Source organism: Chlamydotis macqueenii, chromosome 15 (genome assembly GCF_036417535.1).
Source record: "Chlamydotis macqueenii isolate bChlMac1 chromosome 15, bChlMac1.mat, whole genome shotgun sequence".
NCBI lineage: Eukaryota > Metazoa > Chordata > Aves > Otidiformes > Otididae > Chlamydotis > Chlamydotis macqueenii.
Window position 1 is genome coordinate 14,475,180 of NC_141570.1, and position 20,634 is coordinate 14,495,813.

Below are 20,634 nucleotides of genomic sequence, written 5' to 3' on the forward strand. Positions count from 1 at the left end.
GCTGCCCGGCTTCGTTCTTGCGGGTTCCCCGCCGCCGCCGTTACCGAAACCGGGGCGGGCCCACCGCCCCCGCCCGCCACACCGGCGCCCCGCCGCCCGCCCACCGCACTGCGCAAGCGCGGCTACCGGGCGGGGCGGAAGCGGGCATCTGCGTCGTGACGTCGCTTCCGCCAGGAGGCGGTGGAGGGACTGGAGGCGGAAGTGACGGCGGTGGCGGTGAGTGCGGAGCGGGGCGGGGATCGGTGCTACCGGTACCGCCCGGCCGCGGCGAGGCCTCCCCGCGGCCTCCTGGGGGGAGCGGGGCTGGGCCGTGGCCCCCCGGGAAACCGGCGGGCGGGGCAGGGGCGCGCAGCGAGCCGCCGCGAGGGCCGGGCTTGCTCCTGGCCTCCCCCGCGGGTGCGGCCTGCCGGCGCGCCCCGGGAATTGCGGGCCGGTCTCCGGGCTGCCGCTGCACGGGTGCCTTTCGGGGCGGGGAAACGGCTCCCGAAGCGTCCCCGCTGGCTGCCCGGGGCGGCGCTGGGACGTGCGGGTCTGTGTTTCAATGGAGTAGGAATGCAGGAAGCCCCTCGCCCCCGCAGAGCTCAGCACTGGGCCCGAATTCGCGTTGCCCTGTCCCTCGGCAGGCCGCCAGGCGAGCCTGCAGGCATGGACTGCAGTGTTTATTGCAGAAAGAAAAAAAAAAAAAGCCTTAATGTGTTCAATTCTGATCTCGTTTCTCCGTATTTTGGAAAGGGAAAGGCTTGTACGTAAGTGCTGGGAGTCAGAGGGGCAGGCTGCCCTGCAGGAGGGGTGACTCCCGGTGCCTGGAGGCGGCCCCCCCGCGAATGCCAGGGCGGAATCGGGCCCTGTTCGAGGCGCTTCCTGTGGAGGCTGGGAAGCCGAGAGGCTCCGCAGGTTGTTGGGTGTGTGGGTGGAATGGCCTGGGAACGAGCTTTCCTCTGTACGTTTGTGTAAGAGAGGAAAAGAGAGAGAACATTTCTAGGGGGATGAAGAGGTTTTTCTTGGCGGTGGCTGACAAGAACAGCGGCGGCTGGAGGAAAGCAGTTGTTTCATGCTGCCATAAACCTCGCCAGGCTGTGCAGGAAGGACCCAGCAGGCAGCATGGAGTTCATGACCTAAGGAACAAGCGTTCCACTTAAAAAATGTACTTCTTTTTGTCTTGTTTTAATAAACCTATGTGAAACAACCACAGCCTCTTCTAACGGGTTTTCATGCACTGAAATCTCCCCAGATTCCCTGTTGTGTTAAATGTCGGGCGGTGCGGAGCAGTCACCGTGCTTCTGGCGCAAGCAGGGGCGCCCCGTGGATGAGGTGGGGGTGTCTCTGGCGTGAGAGGTTCAAACAGCTCCCTGACTGCTCCCGGTGGGGCTGGCGCGAGGGGTCTGCGGCGGTCGGTGAGGGCGAGCGGCTAGGATCCAGCGAAGCCGGCCGGTCTGGGCTGATAAATGGCGTGTTTTTCTGCTGCCTGGTTGTTATTGCTGACCTAACCTGTAATCAGTTCCCTGCAGCTTTAATGCTGTTCTTCGTCTTAGAGCGTTTTGCTCCTCCCATCGCTCTCTTGGAAAAAGTACGGGATCGTGTTTTGCTCTTCACTGTGCAGATCAAGTTTCTCTACTTGAACCCCGACTGCAGTGAAAACTGCCCCGGAGAAGAGGGCTTTTCTCCTACAAACGACTGATGGATCACGTTCTAAGCTTGTGTTTGGTTGTGCTCTGGAGGAATTTCTAATTCACATGCCGTGGGTGCTCTGTGGCACGCGTTGTTCCTGCACCGGAGGGTTGAGTGTCGCGTGAGAAGAACCTGGTGTTTTGGAGAGACCTGTGTTAACAGAGGCAAAATCACAGGGGTGAGGGAGGGGAAGGGGCAGCTGTAGCAGCAGAATGTGTTTCTCTGAGCCGCTGCCTCTGTTATCTTGGTACGGTCTGGGTTCTAAACCGCGTCCACGTGCGTGGGAGCAGAGGTACCCCGGCTTCTGAAGGGGATGGTCTCCTTGGGGCGCCTCGTGCTGCCAGCCCGCGGCTGCGGCTTTGTCTCGCTGAAGAGTTATGAGCTGCAGATGAGCCAACAAAATTATCAGCTGGTGTGTGGAGCGCAGTCTTGAGTGTGTCTGGAAAGGAAAATCTCCTCATCTGGGGGAAAACCTTCTGTGTTTTTTCCTCTTGGCTGGACCCTGATGTAAGTAGGGCTGCAGAAAAGGGAAAGAAATGACCCAGTAACATCTTAGTACTGCAGCAGGTGACTGCCCGGCGGCTCCGCTGCGGTGCCGTGCTGTACATCGGCTCCAAACCGAACAGTCTGCTTGTGGAAGGCAGCCCCGGAAGGAGTGTTGCGTCTTGTTCAGAGCAAAGTTTGGAAGCTCTTTTGTCATTACTGATTGCAGCGTGGGGCGGGCTTCAGTGATTTCTGGCTGACAGGGGAGAACCTGTAAGATGCTTAAAACAACCAAAAAACCCCTCCAAAACTCAGAACCAAACCACCTGAATGCTGTATTTGGGTTCCTAAAATGGCCAGTCAGAATCTGATTTCATCGTTCTCTGAAAGACCTAAACATGCTGAACATCGAATCAAGGTTGTGATATATTGCTAGAAATTTTCCAGGAAGAGCTGGTGCCCGGGGGGGTTACGAATGCTGTGGTTTGGTTTTTTATGGGTGGAAAATGAGTTAAACCTTCCGTCGCACTGATACTTCGGTCCTGTCACCGGTTCTCGTACATCTGAACGCGTGCGGTTCTCTGCGCTCGTCAGGCGGTTCCAGCTGACGGGTGATGACAGTTTGGCTCTTGCGTTTAGCTGCGGCTCGGCGCTCGGGGCTTGCGGCACAAGCTTCACTGGTTTGGTTCGGATCGGATCCGCGAGTCTGCGCTGTAGCTTTGGGAGGAGAGTCGGTGCCCCGTGAAGGTGAGTTTCGCTGGGGAGCTTCGCGTTTGTCCTGAGCACAGCATTGTAGCTGTGGGATGGGAAAGGGCGTTCGTCCCTCCTTGGTTTTGACCGAGGACTGCTCCTCGCTCGGCCCGTGGCTGGGGGTACGTAGCCTTTAAAGCTTGGTGAGCGATGGAAGCGTGCGCGGCAGCACGTGAAGTCGTGTGAGGTGCAGATCCTGGCTGTGCTGCCGCGCTCCTTGGGCCGGGTGGGTTCAGTTCAGTCCGTCACGTGCGGTTTCTAATGATTTCCTTCTCTATAAAGTCTTTTTCCCAGGTTTTCTCACGGTGAGGCCGCCCGTCCCCGTGCAGAGAGCCGCTGCTAGCTACGAGATCTAGCACACGCAGTGTGTGTTCACAACGCAGCAGCGCAGGATCCTGCCGCTGCGCGTTTCCTTGCAAGGTGCCTGGATGCATTAAAACTTCCCAGTGACTTATTTTGTGTCCTCTACCAGCAGAAGACAAAATGCTGGCTGCCAGAGGACAGTGAAATCATCTGAAGTGCACGCTATCATTTTCTGCTTGTCTTCAATTAAACTGATTACCAGACTTCTTTGTTGTTTGGAGCCAGACCGTTTCCCGTGCTGCCAGCGTGTACTTTGGCATCTGCGGGCGATGGGATTTCCTGCATTGTCCGAGTCCCTGCCGCTGACCTTTGCGGTCGTTTTTCTGGCACTGCCTCTGCTCTGGCAGGGGTGCACAGGGCATTATTCAAACCCTGAAAGAAAGGAGAAAGAATGGCTTTAAAGGCATTGAGGGCTCTTTGTAATCGCCGGCTCCTAGGGTCACTGCTGCGAAAGGAGGGGAATTGCTGGGGCTGTCAGGATAATTACCGCTTTTTTTATTGTTCTCATCCCAGTCTGGATGACAGTGGTGTGATTTATAGTGAGTCAGAGAAATACGCCTTCCGTCCAGCGTTAAGATGGTGGCCCTTTGGGAGAAGCCTGGTTTGGGTTCTTCCTGGGAAGCCTCATAGGTGCTGGAAGTACCCGGCTGTATCCTCGAGGCTTTCCAGCTCCTTACTGGGGAGGGCTCTGCTGGAGAGGCCAGCGGGGCTGTGCTGGAGCCCGGTCGCAGCCCGTGCCGTGGACGCTGGTCATGGTAGCGTTTGAGAAAATCCACCTCTGCTGCTGGAGACGGGCGTGCCAGAGACGCGGGAGCCAAAAGGGAGCTCACATAACCCGTTCCTGCTGCCGTCCCCCGTCGCTGCGGCAGTGGTTGCTCCGCTCCGGTAAATCATTTGCTCAGCCTGCGCCTGGAGCCTTGTACCTTGAACCTGCCGGCGGTCGGGTGCTCGGCCGGCTCCGATATCAGAGCAGTGCTCAGCTCGCCAGCGCGATGGCCAGGTCAGGGAGAAAGCTGAATGCATGATTCTTTTTTTTTCTTTCTTTCTTTCTTTCTTTCTTTCTTCCCCTTTCTGTCTGGAGCCTTCCCACCCTTGTCAGGTGCCCGCGGTTGCTCTGGGAAGAGCCGGCCTCGTGGAGGTGTCTCTGGCGTTGGCGGCAGAGCGATGTGAAGGGCAGATGAGCTCGTTGCAGTAAGATCTTTGGAATAAGATACAACTTCTGCATTATTGATTTAATTGCGTTTGCGTGGTATTGTGCAGGTCGAATTAAATTGTGTGGAGCGAGATCTTGTGCTCAGTGTGCTGTCGTAGAATAAACGCCAGAGTGCTTGGGTTGGAGTGAGAGCTCTGTAACTCCAGCCTTACAGGTCTGGGTTAGCTCGGGGACTGGCAGCAGCGTGCCAGGCTGTCCCACTCGCCCTGTGTGCTCAGCCCCTGCCTTGCTGTGGGTCTGGCCCCGCTGTGATTGGTACTCAGAAGAGAAGAGGCCCGCAGCTCTTCCCTGCGATGGGACAGGGACAAGCCCGGGGAGGTGAGACCTCCGGTCGAGCTGCAGCTGCCCGAGGGAGCCTGGCCTCCCAAGGGTGACTCTCATCTTGTGTTTCTTTGAGCTTGTAAATGAACTTGGGCGTGAAACGTGAGACCTAACGAGCTCTTTTGTTCTTGGAGTTGAAAGCACAAGCTCTCTGCATTGTGTGTCGGTGCTGAGTTTAAGCTATTTTCTGCTGGGGAAGTAAATTGCACTGGTGGACAATCCAGGCACATGACTGCTGGGGCACAGTCATGGAAAATTGGCTCAGTCATGTTTATTTGCTCTGATACAGCTTTTTATGACACTGTCATGCAGCTTTTTCCAAGGCTACTGGAATGTGTTACTTGATTTCTTCCCTTCTGCTATTTTTTTAAAGAAATGCTATCAGAGAATCAGTATATAAAGCAGATTTTTATTGTTGTTGTGGGTAATGAGTTACAGACTTCTGTAACTCTGGTAACCGACTGAAGCTTTTTCTTTTTTCCCCTTTTTATAACAGATTAGCACAGAACTCCTCTGTTAGTGTAGCTGTAGCTCAAGACTGTGATCCGTAGCAGCAGAAATGGTGTTGAATAGCTTTGGTTTGTTCCTAGGCAGAATACGCCGGGGTTTGTTCCTCTCTCTCCCCTGGGGCAGCTCAAGCCCTCATTCCAGTAGAGACCAGCCTTACGTTGGGATATAAATGTCACGAGTGTTTCCTTTCACCTCTCCAGCCAGGAGTCAGACTGACACACACGGGAGGTGGCAAGAAGTCCTTGCAGCAAGAAGAAGCTTTTAGTGTGGGGGTTTTTTTTGTTTTTTTTTGTGAGGGAGACCTACAGACCAATCAGTCCTTTCAGTGTAGAGACTGTGGCCTTCTTTGTCTGACTCTAGCAGAGCTGATCTCCTCCTCTGAAGACACAGTGCTGTTCCTGCATCCCACAGTCTCTCTCCGTTGCTCCGTGTGGGAGACCTCCGGAGCCAACGGCACATTGTATCTGGCTGTGTGACAGTGCACTGATTCGCTCCCATTAAATGTTTCCGGCATGACTATCAGGTAGTAACAGAATATTTTGTCATTTTTTAATGTACTCCAGAATCTGTTTTAACTGCTCTTTGCATTGCTGCAGGTGAAGGGGAGAAGGGCATCTGAACACTGATGAATGAGCTGCGATGGATAACAAAGACTCGGAAGCTGAGATCCACCCTCTGAAGACCGAGGATATAAAAGCTCAAGAGAACCATGAAAACTCCGTGGAGAGAAGAATTATCAGCAAGCAGTCATCACGACTGTCTCGGCTGTCCCGGTGGCGCACTGCCGCCTTCTTCATCTCGTTATTTCTGTGTCTGATAATTGTGTTTGCTTTCTCCTTTATCATTCCTTGCCCAGAGAGGCCGGTTTCAGAAAGAACATGGTTCCGAAATTATGACAATGCAGGTGAGCTTGCTGTAGCAGAATAAATACTTCACTGACAGTCCTTTTCCTTGATGTGCCACAAATTTGAATTGTGGACCTCTACCTAAGTGCGATCCGGAGCCGGGCCTGCAGGGATGCTGCCCTTGGGAGGGAGAGCTGTGAATACCTGACCTGGATAAGCGGTGGCCCGTCATAATTGAAGTGGCCTTCCAGGAGGTGTTTACAGGGTCTGATGGAGAAATTAGGTGCTTGCTCTGAAGTGCTAACAAGGTAGCAGGCTGGCCTTGTTTGGAAAAAAAATAAATGGGGAAGGGTATTGGGGAATGAATCTTTGTTGAGGTTTGGTCTGTAAAATGTTCCCTTGAAGTCTGAGCTGAGGTTTGGGGACAATTAGGCATTCTTCCTCTGTCAGGGTGACTTTCTAACTTTTTTTCCATGGTTAACAGGAAACAGAGAAAACGAATTGCATCTTGTTTTTTCTATAAATTGCACAAATTTATAGTTGCTTTAGTCAGCTCTTTAGCCTGGCTCCTCTTCCCTGGTGGCTCAGATTTGCTTCTGTGAAAGCTTTTTATTCTTTTGTGCAGTGGGTGTGTGCTGATTGTGCTACAAACACAGCGATAGTGCTCTCCGACGGGGCCTGAGCTTTGTGTGTTAATACAGAAATCCCAAGTTCTGCTACTCTGAGCTGAAGAATGCTGCTTTTAGCTGAAAGTGAGAAAGATGGAATAGCTTTGTTTAATTTTCATGGATTTGTTCTTGTTTTGGTTTTTTTTTCTTTGTATTTCAAGAATAGCAACCCCACACCAAGACCAGAGTTGTTCTTTGTTCAGCATAGTTCAGATTCTGGCTGCTTGCCTATAAATAAAGACAAATCCTGTGGGGAATAGCAAATCTAAAAAAATCCTTTGGCACTAACTTCCCGTCCTTGGTGCTCATGTAGATGGCTTTTTTTAATACAAACGCCAGTTTGTCCTGATGTTACATTGTCGGAGATGGAGGCAGTGAGTAGGTCTCTAGGAATTTGTGTTTTGCTCCAGCCAGCTCTGCTGTGGGTTGGGGCAATCCTCACCAGTGCCTGGCTTGTGATCTCTTTTACAGTGGCCTACCAGTTTCTTGCCATAGAAGATGTGAATGAAGACAAAGTGCAAGATGTCATCTTTGCTTTCAAAGCTGGCAATGGCAGCAGCAGCTTCAACAGATCCTGTCTGGATGAAGGTAGCTGATTCAGAAACAGAAAACCTTGTCGTAAGAGGGCTGTTATTTCTCTTTTAGTTCTAATTAGTGAGGCTGCTGTGAGACTGGGAGAGAAGACCAGGTTAGCTGGGTGGGGAGAGGAACTGGCTGAGTCCCAGCTCTGGGGTGGTGCGGAGCAGCAGAGGTAGGTGCAGGTAGTGCTCCCTCTGACATCTCTTCTCCTCAGGTCTGCCTTCTCCATGTGCCTTCATTGCTGCTGTGTCTGGCACGAACGGCAGAGCGCTCTGGGAGAGGCCTGCTGCCGAGGAGGTTGAGTGGATGGAGTGTGGCATCAAGCAGCTCGGAGGGGCTGAGGCCCCGGGCTGCCTGGTCGTGGGGAAGCCGGTGTCTCTTACGGCCGTTGACCTGCGGACAGGTGAGTGGGGAGCAGAGTACGCTGCCATACAGGGACGGTGCTGCTTGCTTTCCTTACCTGGTGTCCTTCAGATCTCGGAGGCTGGGGACGTCAGCGGGACTTGACTTGTTGGTACATGAACAATGGGCACAGGGTATTTATTATCTCAAAGACCTTGCCAGAGCCATTTGCTGGGCTGCTGAGAAACGCCTCTTCTCTCAGCCTCGCTGTTCCAAGGGCTGGGCTCTGTTGCGGTGGTTTGTGCCAGCTGCTGTATTATAAGACCAACTTTTCAAGAGCTTTTGAAACAGGAGAAGCAGTGACTAGCTGTGAATGTTACTTTTTACTCTCGGGGGCCGGACACAAACCCCGTTGTTTGCATAGGAGTGCCTGCAGTAGCAAGGGGTGGGAGTTCCGGGGATTTATGGTTTCAAAGCCGTGAAGGAGAGCTCTTAGGATAGGTACTTACCGGTCTGTTTCAGTAGTCCAGGATTTTGCCTGGTTGCTCTGGAAAACCTTCTTCATTTCTGAATCTATAGATGGAGAAATTCATCGTCATCCTGCCTAACGCAACGTGAGAGTAAAGAGTGCCTGTACTTCTCTAGGATCAGGGCGGTGACCATCTCTTGCACCTTGAACCTTCCTCGCTGAGGAAGCGTGAAACAGCATTTTGGGGGCTGCTGTTTAAAAGGTTCTAAACAATGCGTGTTGTCCCCTGGAAACGTGCCTAGGATCCTGTCCTCTGTATCTGGTATTGAACCTCTCACGCTCTGTTTTCCCAAAATTGAGAGAGAGAAATAGCAAGAAGTATAGCTCTAAGGAGTCTGAGGGAAATCTAGAGTAGCTTTGGTTTCCAGTGTAGATGGACGTGTAGACACACGTAGAGCTGGAAAGCTTCTGTACCAACTGAGATGTCTTAGCACCATTTCCCTCATCAATAGGCTTTAACACAGGTTATTGATAGACTATTAATGAAGTAGTTGCTTTCAGGTTAAAGTGTAGAAAGGTGAGTGCTGAGCCAAAGGCACGTAACTAACGACGGCCATAAAGAAATTACAGGCACAGGTCACAGCAACAATATGATAAAGTAAACGTTCAATAGATAAATTAAAAGCAAGAGACGAAAAATTGCTTCAGATAAAAAAGTGAGTAACCCAGAAGTGGATATATTTGATACCTTTTTGCTAGTAAGTCGGTTGAAAGGGGTTTCTTGGCATAGTTGACTTTTACTGGGGGTTAGGAGGGCAGATGAGAATTAAATGTATTTAAAGTGGCAAAGTCTGACTTAGATCACATTGTGCTAAAAACAAGAATCAGAACAATCTTTAGCTGTTAATGATTCATCCTCGTGGAGGACTGGTAAGATTCCAGGGCTCTCGGGCTGCCTAGCCTCTGCCTGTGGGAGGTTTGAAGGAGAGGTAGGCAGATCGTAATCTGAAAGTGTCTGATGTGGTTTTGATCTTTAAATGCTGATAAAGTTAGTGCTTTTCTGTCAAGTCGAGTTGTGTTCAGTCTTACTTTCTTCATTGCCAGAGTAAGTGACCCGAGCAAACATGAAGGAAAGTGTAGGATTGCATGCTTCTGTTTGTGCGGGACATTTGGCATTCCTGCTTGTTTATTTTACAAGCAAACTGGGAGCAAGAGCTTAAGATTAGCCGTTCCAGGTTAAAGCAAAAGTCTGTGCGGCTGGATGTTCCACCTCTGCTGGGGTCAGAAGCTGAGGAAGAGGACAGGAGTAAATGTATAGTCACACCTTCTCTCTCTACCTCATCTTCCACTGTGAGCCCTGTGAGCAGTTCTGGTCCTCGCTGGTCTCCTAAGGGCTATGGCAGAAAGGGGACCACAATGACTGGATGTGTAAAATTGCTTCTGTGGAAGAAACCACTACATAAACCAGAACTCCAGCCTGGAGAGTGTGCAACAGGGAGAAATGAGTCTATAAAATTATGAGTTGTAAGTGGAAGAACAGGGAATTATTTCCTGTTGCAATTCTTGATTGCTTCATGATTCTTTTATCAAGTGATAGGTTCAGAAAAGTAAAGAGGGAATACTTCTTCACATCCACTGTACGGTGGATGCCAGGAGCTTCCAAGTGTTTAGTAAACAAGTGGGAGAGGAGTCTGACACTGCTTGGGAGAAGAGACTTGCCTTTAGCTCAGGTAGCTGGTGAGCTGCAGCCTGGGAGAGCAGAATCTTTGGGTGTGTGTCTGGACCTCATCCAGCCTGGAGCAAACAGTCCTGCTTTGTGTCCTCTGCGGCTGCTTGAGGTGAGAGCTGAACTCAGGCATCTAAGTCCTAATTTTATTGTTCCTTCCAGACCAAAAAACCCCCACCTTTCACCCAGGTTAGATTTGCTGTCTAGGCACTTGTCTGATTTCTGTCTTGGCTTCTGTTGCCTGTGCTGCTGTGACCTCGGGCTCTGAGGATGCACGGTAGCACGCTAGATGTCAGACAGGATAGTCCCATCTCCCAGTGATGGAGCAGGATGGGACTGGTTTCACAGTTTGTGCTCTTGGGGGTTGTGTTAGAGCATGAAAGCTTCTCAAGTCCTTTGTGTTGAATCCATCTCGCTGTTATCTGTTTCTATTAAGTCAGACTGCTATTTTAAGAGAGCGAGGTGCCTCTTCCCAAAGTATATCCGCCACCTAATGTGCAAAGAGTAGAGCCTTAAGCGTTGAAATGCAAATTTAATCAGCCTGGTCTTACTGTTGTAGCTTTGGACTGTGCTGAAGCCAGGCTATAGTTATTTAAAACTTAAGTTCCCTCCTTCCTTTGCTTGCTTGTTTTCTTTGTGGATAAAATTCTTTGCCTTCCCGTGACTTCCTAGGGGCAGTCCTCTACTTCACGTCTGTTGTCATAGTAACAAATCCAAGTATTTTTTTTTCAGTGTTTCAATAAAAGCTTTGGAGGAATCCTACTGGAAATACAGCCTGCCTTAAATTATAGCAGACAGTGTCAGGTAGTAACTCCTTAGCCTTCGCCACAGCTGCCTTCCTGACAGAGAACAGATGGTTACTTTGCATTCCTGAAGTGATAATTCCTGCGTGTGATACTGTTTAAAGGGAAGGGTAAGCATTTCCCCTCTGAGCACCTAGTTACTCACTTAAGTCTTCCTTAAAAAGAAACCTCCGCCAGCGGTCTCCCTCCTCTCACCAAATTCCAGTGCAAATTCCACTGGGCAGTGACTGGAGAGGGGCCAGCAGCCCTGGGCAGAGTGTATGGAGCAGAGCCACTCAGCGGGCCTGGAGCTGTTGAAGAGAAACCCACCCTACACACACACACCATTAAAAAAAAAAAAAGCCCAAGCTTTGCTACCTCTATTTACAAACAAGTTTGAACATGCTGTGTGTGCTCTTAAAATGAGGGAGAGGTGGGATGTGAACCGAGTTGTGGCTGGCTGCGTCGGCGCAGAACATCTGCAGGAGGCACGCTGCAGCAGAAAAGGTTTTGTGGGGAGTAGCTGCAACGCTGTGGTCAGAATTCAGCTGATTGATGGTCTTAACATGTCTGAGCAGTTTGAAGTACGCAGCAGCGAGGTTTTAGATCACAAAAAAGGATTCTCCATGCCATGAAGGTGCTGGGAAGCTTGTTAACCTAAGGCAGGAGAAAATCGAGCTGTTCTTTGTGCCCAGGGTGTTGGGGTGTGTTTGTGCAGGCAGCTGGAATTACTTTCCAATAAAAGTTGAAATTGTGGATGCTGGGACTCATTTGAAATGCAACGAGCTTAAGTGTGACTGGCTTGTGGTGCTGATGGACTGTAAATGGCTGACTACAAAGTGCTTGGTGGAGCAGGCACGTTAAAAGCTTTTCAACCCAAAGTGCGTTTTAGTGACCGTTTCCCAATAACTCTCTTCAAGGGGAAGTTCAGTGGAGACAGTCCAGTGACTTCGGAGCTAATTACACTGTGCTGCCTCCCGTGGCAGCGATTCCAGATGTGGACAGTGATGGAGTTCAGGACCTGATAATCTTTGTTGCTACAGGAGATAAGGTATGTCACTCTGAAGCTGTGATAAACCCAGTGGCCGGACTGCAGGGCGTGACAGGAATGTTATTTATTTCGATCTTGTAGTCAAAGAGGAAGTGTCCAGAGGCCTCTGAGATCTGTGGGTTTGGGGATACGTTCTTTCCCACCCTGCCGAGATCTACTTCCAAATCAATGCAAGTGTTTTATGGGTTTTTATTAAAAAAAAAAAAAAAGGAAAGAAAAAAAGCTGTCAGGAATTCCCCCCCTTTATCAGTTTGCACTCCTCCCTGCGTGTTCCTGGGCTGTGTGTGGAGTGTTCGTAGGTGAGATGAGCTTGCAGTTTTCTGGGACTCTGCTCAGAGAAGTGGAAGTGAACAAACCCTGACAGGTTTGGCTCTTAGATCAAAGCACAGCTGACAGCCAGCGCTTTTGTACCACCGCTGCCCCTTTCTGATACCTTTCACATCTCTGCCGGTGGTCTGCTGTGCGCAGCTCTCTCCCTGGAGTCACTGCACTGGTTAATCCTGACTTGGGTTTCTTCAGTGAAATCGCTGGTAGCTGCGTTATCTCCGTTCCAATACTGCTTTTCCCGTTTCCTAGAGAGGGAAAGTCGTGTAGCTAAAACTGCTTTTATACTGAAACATCTGCATCCATGGCTGAGTGGTAGAACATCATCTGCATGCACGACCTGTCCTCTTTAAAACGTACAAAGTTACGGTTCCCTGCAAGTCTGGTGGGAGGAGTGGGAACCCCTTGTCCTCACATCACAGCCCTCCATAAGCAAATAGGATTCTGCTGTCCGAGACCTTGTTGTTGCCAGAGTCATCAGAAATTCTGTCCCCTGACTCCTACGTTTCTCTTCTTTTTTTCTTTCCTCCCTGCTTTTGCTATCCCAGTTATCTCAAGACTTTTTTTTTTTTTTTTTAATCTTAGACGGCCAAAAAATGCTTGAATGTAGTCTCTGTTCTGCAAGACAGCCTTTTGATTTGTTTTCCATTTATCTTGGTATGAAATCCCTCTCTCCCTCCGGACTTGGCAGCACTCTGTCCACTTAAGTAATAAAAGTACGTTCTTTTTTGAGAAATCACGCAAAATGTAGGGAGCTTGAGTGGAGCTCTGCAGCTTGGAAAAAGGCAGTCTCATCGGAAGGGAGACTCAGAACTTAATTAGCTTTGTTGCTAACAAGGGCTGAAGTTGAACGTTGCATTATACTGCTGTTTCCTGAAATGGCAGGGCTTGGAGCAGTCTGGGGAAGGGTCTGTGTGCGGGGAGTTTAGATGGCAGCTGTTCCTGAGAGCCTTATTGACCCCTACCCGCTGCAAGCTTCAGCACAAATACATCCAGGAAAATACGACGTTTTTCAGGATTTATCATCCATAGCAGCGCATAGAAGGGAGTAAGCAATGCCGTGAGTAAGGTGGTGTGTATTTTCACTCACTGCATTAATACCTTTGGCTCTCACTGTCATGGGGCAGCTGCCAAACCAGTGCTTGCAAGTAAAGGTGAAGCTGGTCTACAAGAGCTGGTATGTGTCTCCTCCCAGTGCGGGAGGCTGGGAACAGCTGGTGCAGGCATTGCTCTCCTCCAGCTGTGTGCTTCATTCTCCCCAGCAAACTCTATCCCTTATTCACCTGCCAGACTCTGCAGATTCACTTTGAGAGCAGCAGATTTCCTTCTCTTTCCCACTCCCTCCCTCTCAAAGAGGAGGGAAGGGTTCCCGCCTGACTCAGCATCTCTGCTGGATGCTGTTTCTCTCGGTCTGATGTTTCTCCTTTCCCTAGTGTGCGTTGCTCTCCCCAGACCATGACTGTTGCCCAGACATTTGAATCTGATCCTAGTTTTAGCCTTTACTCTCCTGGGTGAAATATTTTTAGTGGATTCTGTTACCCTGCACAAAAAAATATAAAGAAACCTGCCAGCTCTTTTAGCCCCCTGCACTCACGTCAGCTTTAGGAGTAGATTAGGGCACTTAAAATATTTAGCAGGGCTACCACCTGAAGCCAAGCTTCCCCTGTGTCCATACGCTGCTTTGTTTCTGCCTTTAGGTCCTCTCCACCGTTGTCACTGCTCCAGAGGCTTGAATCGATCTCCGCTGTCCTTAGCAGAGCTGGGGCTTGCTCTTCAGCGGTCCCAGCCTGCAGGGGAGGTGGTTGGGAGAGGCAGTAAAATCTCAGGGCTAGAGGCTGTGCTGGAAGTGGTTTTCAAACTTGGGAAAGTGTTCACAGCAGAGGGATCATCTAACTCGTGCCCACACCTCCAAAACCAGAGAAAAACTTTTCATCTCAGCTTATGCTGTTCCCATTCAGCTGCTGTTCAGTACCAGCTGCTCCTAAGCTTTGGAAAACACTTCAGTTGGAGCAGTAAGAGTGCGATGCAACTCTAACACTTTTTTTTTTTATTATTTTTAATCCCTTCCCTGTGTAGATTAAGGCCTTCATCCATTCAGGAAAAAATGGCAAACAGATCGGCTCTGCTGGAAGCCTGAACGTGGATGGCAAAGCTCGTTATATCAGGCTGAACCTGGACTCCTCCTCCTACTTCATTTTTTATAAAGGTGCTGTTCTGTTTGTGACTTCAGTCTGAAAGAGTGATTATAACTGAAATCAGGATTACTGAACCGTTGTCTGAAAGAGTGTTTGGCATTCTTAAAAGCTGTGTCATGCTTTCACCTAGCAAAAGAGCTATTCAAGGCCAAGAGAAGGGAGGGCTTCTGCTTAAACTAAGGTTTGTTACGTGCTGTAGTAATTTTATTTGAAAAAAATGTTGAGAATATAAGGTTTATGTAGTCATTTATAGCAAATGATTACTGTGGAATACTTGGATTATGAACAGATCAGATGTTAAAAGTGTTTGAAAGCAGGCTTGAGACTCAAAAATACAACTACAACTCTATGATGCCAGCCCTGAAAATATAGTTGATCTGCCAGATCTGGAAAATCGTAGAGTTCAGAGCAAGGGCAGGATAACTTATCTTCCTAATTCTTGCTCTTTTTGCACAGAAAACTCTCTCTATGCATATTCCCTGAAAGATCTCTACAGTGCAGCAACTGGGATGGAAATTAAGCTTCCCAGCCTTGAGCAAGATCCTCAGTGGGAGAAGAACATTGACCGCACCACGCGCCGCCTCTCCCTTCTCAGGTGTGATATTATGTCTTGCTGCTGGTGGAGGGAACCAGTGTTCCTGACAGGATGTCTGTTGTGGCTTTGTTCTTTCTGGCTAAGTGGCTTTTGGGCTAGGAGCACATCCAAAGCTCGAGGAGAGGGCTGGTGCTCATGGCCTGGTAAGGGTTTCACAGGAAAGGAGGGAAAGCAGGCTGGGGTTTCTTATTTGAATTTGCTGTGCAGGGAAAAAAAACAAAGCCCCCCCAGTGAAACTGTCCACAATCTAACAAGTATAATAATTTCTCTGTCCTTGTTCAGCTCTGGGGATGTTCGTTACCTGGCAAAAATTCCTGGGCGATCACGGGAGAACATCTTGGTTGTGACCTCGGAGATGGCTACGCTGGTCAATGCACAAAACCTTCAGGCGTTGTGGACCCTCAACGTGTCCCGTGTTATGAGGTAGTGCCGCTGACGTGGGTTGGATGTGGCATTTCCAGGTTCGCAGCAACAGCACTGTCCTGGCAAATGCTTCTTTTTTTTCATATGAAACACAAAAGCCTACTCTGGTCATTTCTGGGTCGTGGTTATTGTGTCCTGTCCTCTGCTAGCAAATGTCAGGTGCTGCTTCAAAATGGAGGCGCCCAAAGCTTTGATGCTTCATTCTGTGCCTGCTGTGATACGGCTGTCTTCTTAGGACTGGGCTCAGAGCTGGGAGCGGTACCAGGCTGACCTAAAATTGTAGCAGCCGAGTCTCTTGCCACCAGAGTTGTGGGAAGACAGAGGCTGCTCTGAAAGAACAAGGTGTGCCCAAGCCATCAGGATGCGTTATGATGTGTCCCTTCTCTTTCTCTCCCTCAGTGAGCCGCTGCTTGGTTACTACAAACCCGATGTTCTTGGTATTGTCCTTGAGAGTGAAGTCGGACCCAACAGGAAGAAGGTTTGAAATCTCTTCCTTTTAACTTCCCTTTTCTCTGGATGTCACAGCTCAAGCAGGCGTTGAGTCGAGGACAGCTGGTGGGATGTGTTCCTTCTGGCTGATTTTAGGAAGCTTTAGGCTTGGAGAGAATCTCTTTCAACACATGATTGAAGCATTTTAATTCTCTTTTCAGCAAGAGGCTTCAATGACAGAGCTTTGAACCCCTTGAAAGAGCTGCAAAACTTGTGGCTTGACTCTGACGTGGCCCGCCCCAGGTCTCACAGCTCTGTGATGCTCAGCTTCAAGTATTTCCTCGTGTTCCCGGGTGTCAGATACTTATTCCTGTAGACAGTGTGGAGTAGAGGCAGCTGACTTGACTCCTCTCTCATGGCTTGTTAGAGCTCTTTGGTATGAGTTCCTGTTCTTCCTTCCCTGCTAGGTTATGATTGTGGAGAGCGGATCTGGAGCCGTCCAGTGGGACCTGAAGCTGAACTCAAGGGCAGAGAGCCCTGGGCCAGCCACACTTTCTACTGCTGATCACCGCTCCACCTTCCTCATCTGGGGTGAATACCTGGTGCCCGGAAACGAAACGGTCAGTAGTGCTGCTGAGTGGTTGCTGTCCTCCAGGCTGTGAGCCAGAATTGAGTGGAGCCACCCCCTTTTCCCGGTGCTGACATTCACATCTGTCTGTGGCACTAACACTGCAGCCTCCTGCACGGAGTGTGGGGTCGCTGACAGTCCAGTCTGCTAGAAGCCTGTGGTCTGGTCTGTACCCTGTCCTCACAATGTCCATAGCAGTGTCCCTGCGAACAGCTGGTGGTGGCACCAGCGGCTTTTGTCATCGTCAGCCTGGCTACGTAAAGAAAAGGGAGTTAGTGGCTCTGTGAGCAAAGTCACTGGATTGCCCAGAGCCCTGCCTTGGTGTGGTACTGGAGGTGAGAGGCTGCTGGCTTGGTACCTCCGAAGTTGCTGCTGTTTGGCCAGGAGCCTCCTGCCGCAGTTCTGCGCGCAGTGATCTCCCTTGGCCACGTGAATGTCCCCGCTCTGTGCCAAGGCAGCCTGGATGCACAGCTCAGCTGCCTAACGAAGCCCTCCGGGGCAGCAGCTGGCAGCATTGGTGACAGGTTGTGTCCTGGAGGATGCTCGAGCACCGGCCGAGCTTCCTGTGCTTTCCTTGCTAACTCTACCGGCCCTCAGGCAAAAATCTGTCTCCTGCCTGTAGCAAAAAGGCCTGCAGTTTGCAGGAAGCTCGGAGTGGGGAGGAGAGCAGCTAGCAGGAAGCAAAATCCCGGCACTGGTACTGGTGGCATCGGACTGGATGAGCAGGCAGACACGGACAAGTCTGTGGCTGGATGTAGTCTGTCGAGCATGAGTAGTAGCTGAGCCTGGTGCTGGTGTTGTCTGGGATGACGTGTGAGTGCGCATCGTGATGGTGTCCTGTTGGTTGCAGAGATCCAGAGCTCCTCTCCAGAAGCTGTACCTTTTCCACCCTTCCTACACCAATGTCCTGCTGGAGCTCCGCAACAGCACAGACCAAATAATTGCGTTCAGTGGTAAGTCCTCTCCTTCCAGCCCTCCAGCAAGGATGTGCAGGAGGACACTGGTCTGCAGGTACCTCCTGGACTCCGCTGGGTCTGCTGGCCAGTCTGAACAGAGTCCTTAAGCTGAGCTGTTCCCTGTGCTCTGTGTTGCAGCCGCGCTGTTTGAGCGGAGCCGCCATGCCTGCTACGTGCTCTTGAGGGGCCCTCAGCCCAGCGAGGAGCCAGGGTCAGTGTCTCTGATGAAGCGTAAGCTGAAGGAGGATGTCTCCGAGAGCCGGGTGATCTGGCTGAGCCAGGTGGCTGTGGACGGCGAGCAGTACGTCCGGGACCGTCTCTACAGGATGCGATTCCACAGCCGGGCGTGAGCTTGCTGAGGGATGGGGAGAGGCTGCCCTGGCGCGCGTCTCCAGGCTGCCTCTCCTCTGCAGCCGTGCTCTTAGCAAACCCAGATCACGGATTCACGTGGGAAGCCGCCTTTCTCCATCCACAAACCGAAGCCTGGCGGGCAGGGAAGCACCCCCGGTGTCTGGGGGGATGCCCAGGCTGTGGGGGCGGCTGCCAGTGAATCTGTCCCCAGAGCTGATGGGACTTCAGTGCTTGGCCGCCGCTGAAGTGTCGTCAGCTCGAGGAAGAGGGCTTTCCCCTCGATCCTTCTGTGCCCGCAGAGCTGCGCTGACTCAGCCTGTGTCTGGAGGAAAACACATGCTTGCTGGGGATGCCAGGGTTGATTATTTCTTGGATGCTTGCGTGAGAAGCAGAGCTGCGATGTGTGGTGTTAGATTTCCTTTTCTGAGTCAGCTCTCCTGGCTGTAGGAGATCGGTGCTTGGCTGCTGGTTCGTTTGCAATCCCCCTCTCCTGGATTTGGGCCCCTGCTTCGTGGGGTGTGCGTAGGGATGGACCCTGGCCACAGCTGATGGTGCGGCGAGGTGTCACCCAGGCCAGCAGCGCGCAGGTTAAAGTGTCATTCTACTTAGAAAATGGCCTTTTCTCCTCAGAACAGCCCCGTGTGCCCCGCTCTGCTGTCACAGAGCTACCGGTGTCTGTCTCCCCTGCTGCTCCCTCTCCAGCCAGGCCGTGCAGCGCTGGTGACACGGAAAGGGAGCTGGTCTCCCACCTGATTTATGCATCCTCCCTGCAGTCTGATCATGGGTGGTAGGAAAACCACCCTGAGCCCAGGCTGGCTGGTCCCTGCCGGTACGGACACCACCTCTTCTGCTGGTTTTGAGGTGCCAGAGGATTTAGGATTTTTTTTTCAGAGTAGAATTGCACTTTAACCTTTCCTGGAAGCCAGGATAGCTGCTCTGTACCTGAGTGGCAATCCCAGCTGTTCTGCAAACACTCAGCCTTGCAGCTGCTGAGGAGCCGGTGGAGACTTCTGTAGCGTGGTGCGTTTGCTCTGCCCTGTTCCTGCTGGGCGGCAGCGCCGGCTGGAGAAACGAGGTGCGAAGCCTGGAAAAGGGTTGGAGTTGGCTGCTCAGTCCTGAAAGCTGCAGTCTCCGCAGCAGCCACGCTGAAACGCGAGCCCCGTCCGTACGCTGCTGCGCGTCCTTCTGACTGGTGAGAGGGAGGTGGGCAGAAAACACGCACCCTAAAAAAACCTCTCTGGAGTTCTGCAGTGCCGGAGGGGGTTTGGCCAGCGCCTCCCTCCCTTGCCCAGTCTCGGATGGAGGTGTGTGTAGGAATACTGTAGGATGAGAAGCTCAGGCCAGGTTGCGTAGGGCCGGACAACGGTTCTTCTGTGGCAGCCGCTGAGCTTTAACCTGCCGCAGGGCAGCTCCTGGCTCTGCAGCTGCTGTAAGCCCTGCCTGTGCCCACAGCTCTCCCAGTCTTGAGCAGAATGAGCGGCAGCACCAGTGGCCTTGCCTGGACGCTTACCCCCCGCTTCCAGCTGGCCCAGTAGCTGCCTGAAGGGTGTCCTGGCTCCCTCTGCCCCGTGACCCGTAGCTCATGCAGTCACTGGAGGAGGTTGGATGCTGCTGGCGGAGCCTAGTCCTGGGCATCCAGGCCGTGCAGGAAGCTCCCTGGAGAGCACTCCGCAACGCTTAAAGCACCCTGGACGCAAAATGGTGGGGTCCCCCTCTGCTCCTCTCTTTCCAGGCTGTTTACTGAGGGAGCCTGGGGATGTAGGGAGGCTCCCCTGCTGCGTCCCCTCTGCCTTTTTGCTCTGCACAGTAAAGACCCGAAGCCTAGCAGCCCCACGAGTCCCCGTGCCGGCTTTGTGGCGTTGCGGGGACCCGGGCTGCGCCGGCGCTGCGGAACACGGGTTGCGAGGGCTGGGTTGGGCAGAGCCCGGTGTGTGGCCGCCGGGCAGCGGGAGCCCCGGGCTTGGCGTGCTGGTCTGTCCTGTGTGCCGGGTGTGGGTTGTATCCTACTGGAATTCCCCTGGCAGGGAGCGAGGGGCCGTATTCTCACCGCAGTCACAGCACCTCGGCGCTCTCCCTCCATTGATCCCTACCCAGACCCGACCTTTCTCGTAGGCACGCTGAATGTTCCTGCAGGAGAGCTGGATTTTCAGCTTTGGGGGGCTTTTCTGGCTTTCAGTTGTCCTGTTAGTGTTTCCAGCTACTTTGGAAACGCAGATTTCCCTGTGGCAGCTCAATTAAACGCATCAGTGCCAAACCAGCACCTTCTTAACGAAACGAGTCCCCTTTCCCAGCTTATTTCCCTGTGTAACTGGTTTGTTTTGTTGCAGTATTTGATGAATGACTCTGTGCCTTGATTCAATAACGCGGATGGGCAACAATGGTGTGTGTCACCGTGTTACGTGTCAGCGTGGGTTTTGACACCGAGATTGTTTGGTTTGGTTCTTTAACTTATTGCAAATTGTGCCCTGTAGGACTTGGTCTAAACCGGAACGGTTTCAATAAATCCTCTTTTGCATTCTTTGTAAATGGTGCCCTGCTTTTGGTGTTGCAGCTGAGGTTGTGCAAGACTTAGGGGTTTTTTTTTTTTTGGCAGCCCTTCTTTCCTGAAGGCAGAACCCCCCCCCTTTTTGGGATGGATCCAGGTGTCCTGGTGCCGCTTTGATGGCTGAGCTGGTGGAGGCTCTGCCCCGAGGAGCTGCCCACCGGGTGGAGCGGGAGAAGCTGGAGTTAGATAACCAGGCTGGGCCAGCCCGTCCCTGCCCTCCCCCTGCGGCTCCGTGACCTGGTTTTACACCCTGGATTCCTGCTGCAGTCCCATCAACAGGAAAATCTCACTCTGGAGCTTGGATTTGGATCAAGCCGGAGGGAGCCAGTGTCTCCTGGAGCATGGGACCATCTGTCACTGCCCGGTGGCTGCCAGCGCCGAGGTCCCAGGCTCCGTCCTGTGACCGAGGCTCCTGTAG

At 51.8% G+C, this 20,634-nt stretch overlaps 1 protein-coding gene across 2 annotated transcripts; it reads left to right on the forward strand.

The window, feature by feature from the left end:
- The first annotated feature begins 179 nt into the window (after positions 1-179).
- On the forward strand, positions 180-18,277 carry FAM234A (family with sequence similarity 234 member A). 2 transcript variants are annotated; one of them, XM_086759779.1, is made up of 12 exons: positions 180-216; positions 5,905-6,212; positions 7,293-7,409; positions 7,615-7,803; positions 11,640-11,770; positions 14,171-14,300; positions 14,746-14,884; positions 15,167-15,307; positions 15,707-15,785; positions 16,204-16,356; positions 17,215-17,317; positions 17,459-18,277. In XM_086759779.1, the coding sequence occupies exons 2-12, from the start codon at positions 5,948-5,950 to the stop codon at positions 17,668-17,670; spliced, it is 1,659 nt and encodes a 552-aa protein (XP_086615905.1). In that variant the 5' UTR covers positions 180-216; positions 5,905-5,947; the 3' UTR covers positions 17,671-18,277. The 2 variants fall into 2 exon arrangements, with proteins under 2 accessions (XP_086615905.1, XP_086615906.1); XM_086759780.1 differs by lacking the exon at positions 180-216 and adding an exon at positions 5,451-5,831.
- Positions 18,278-20,634: the final 2,357 nt, after the last annotated feature.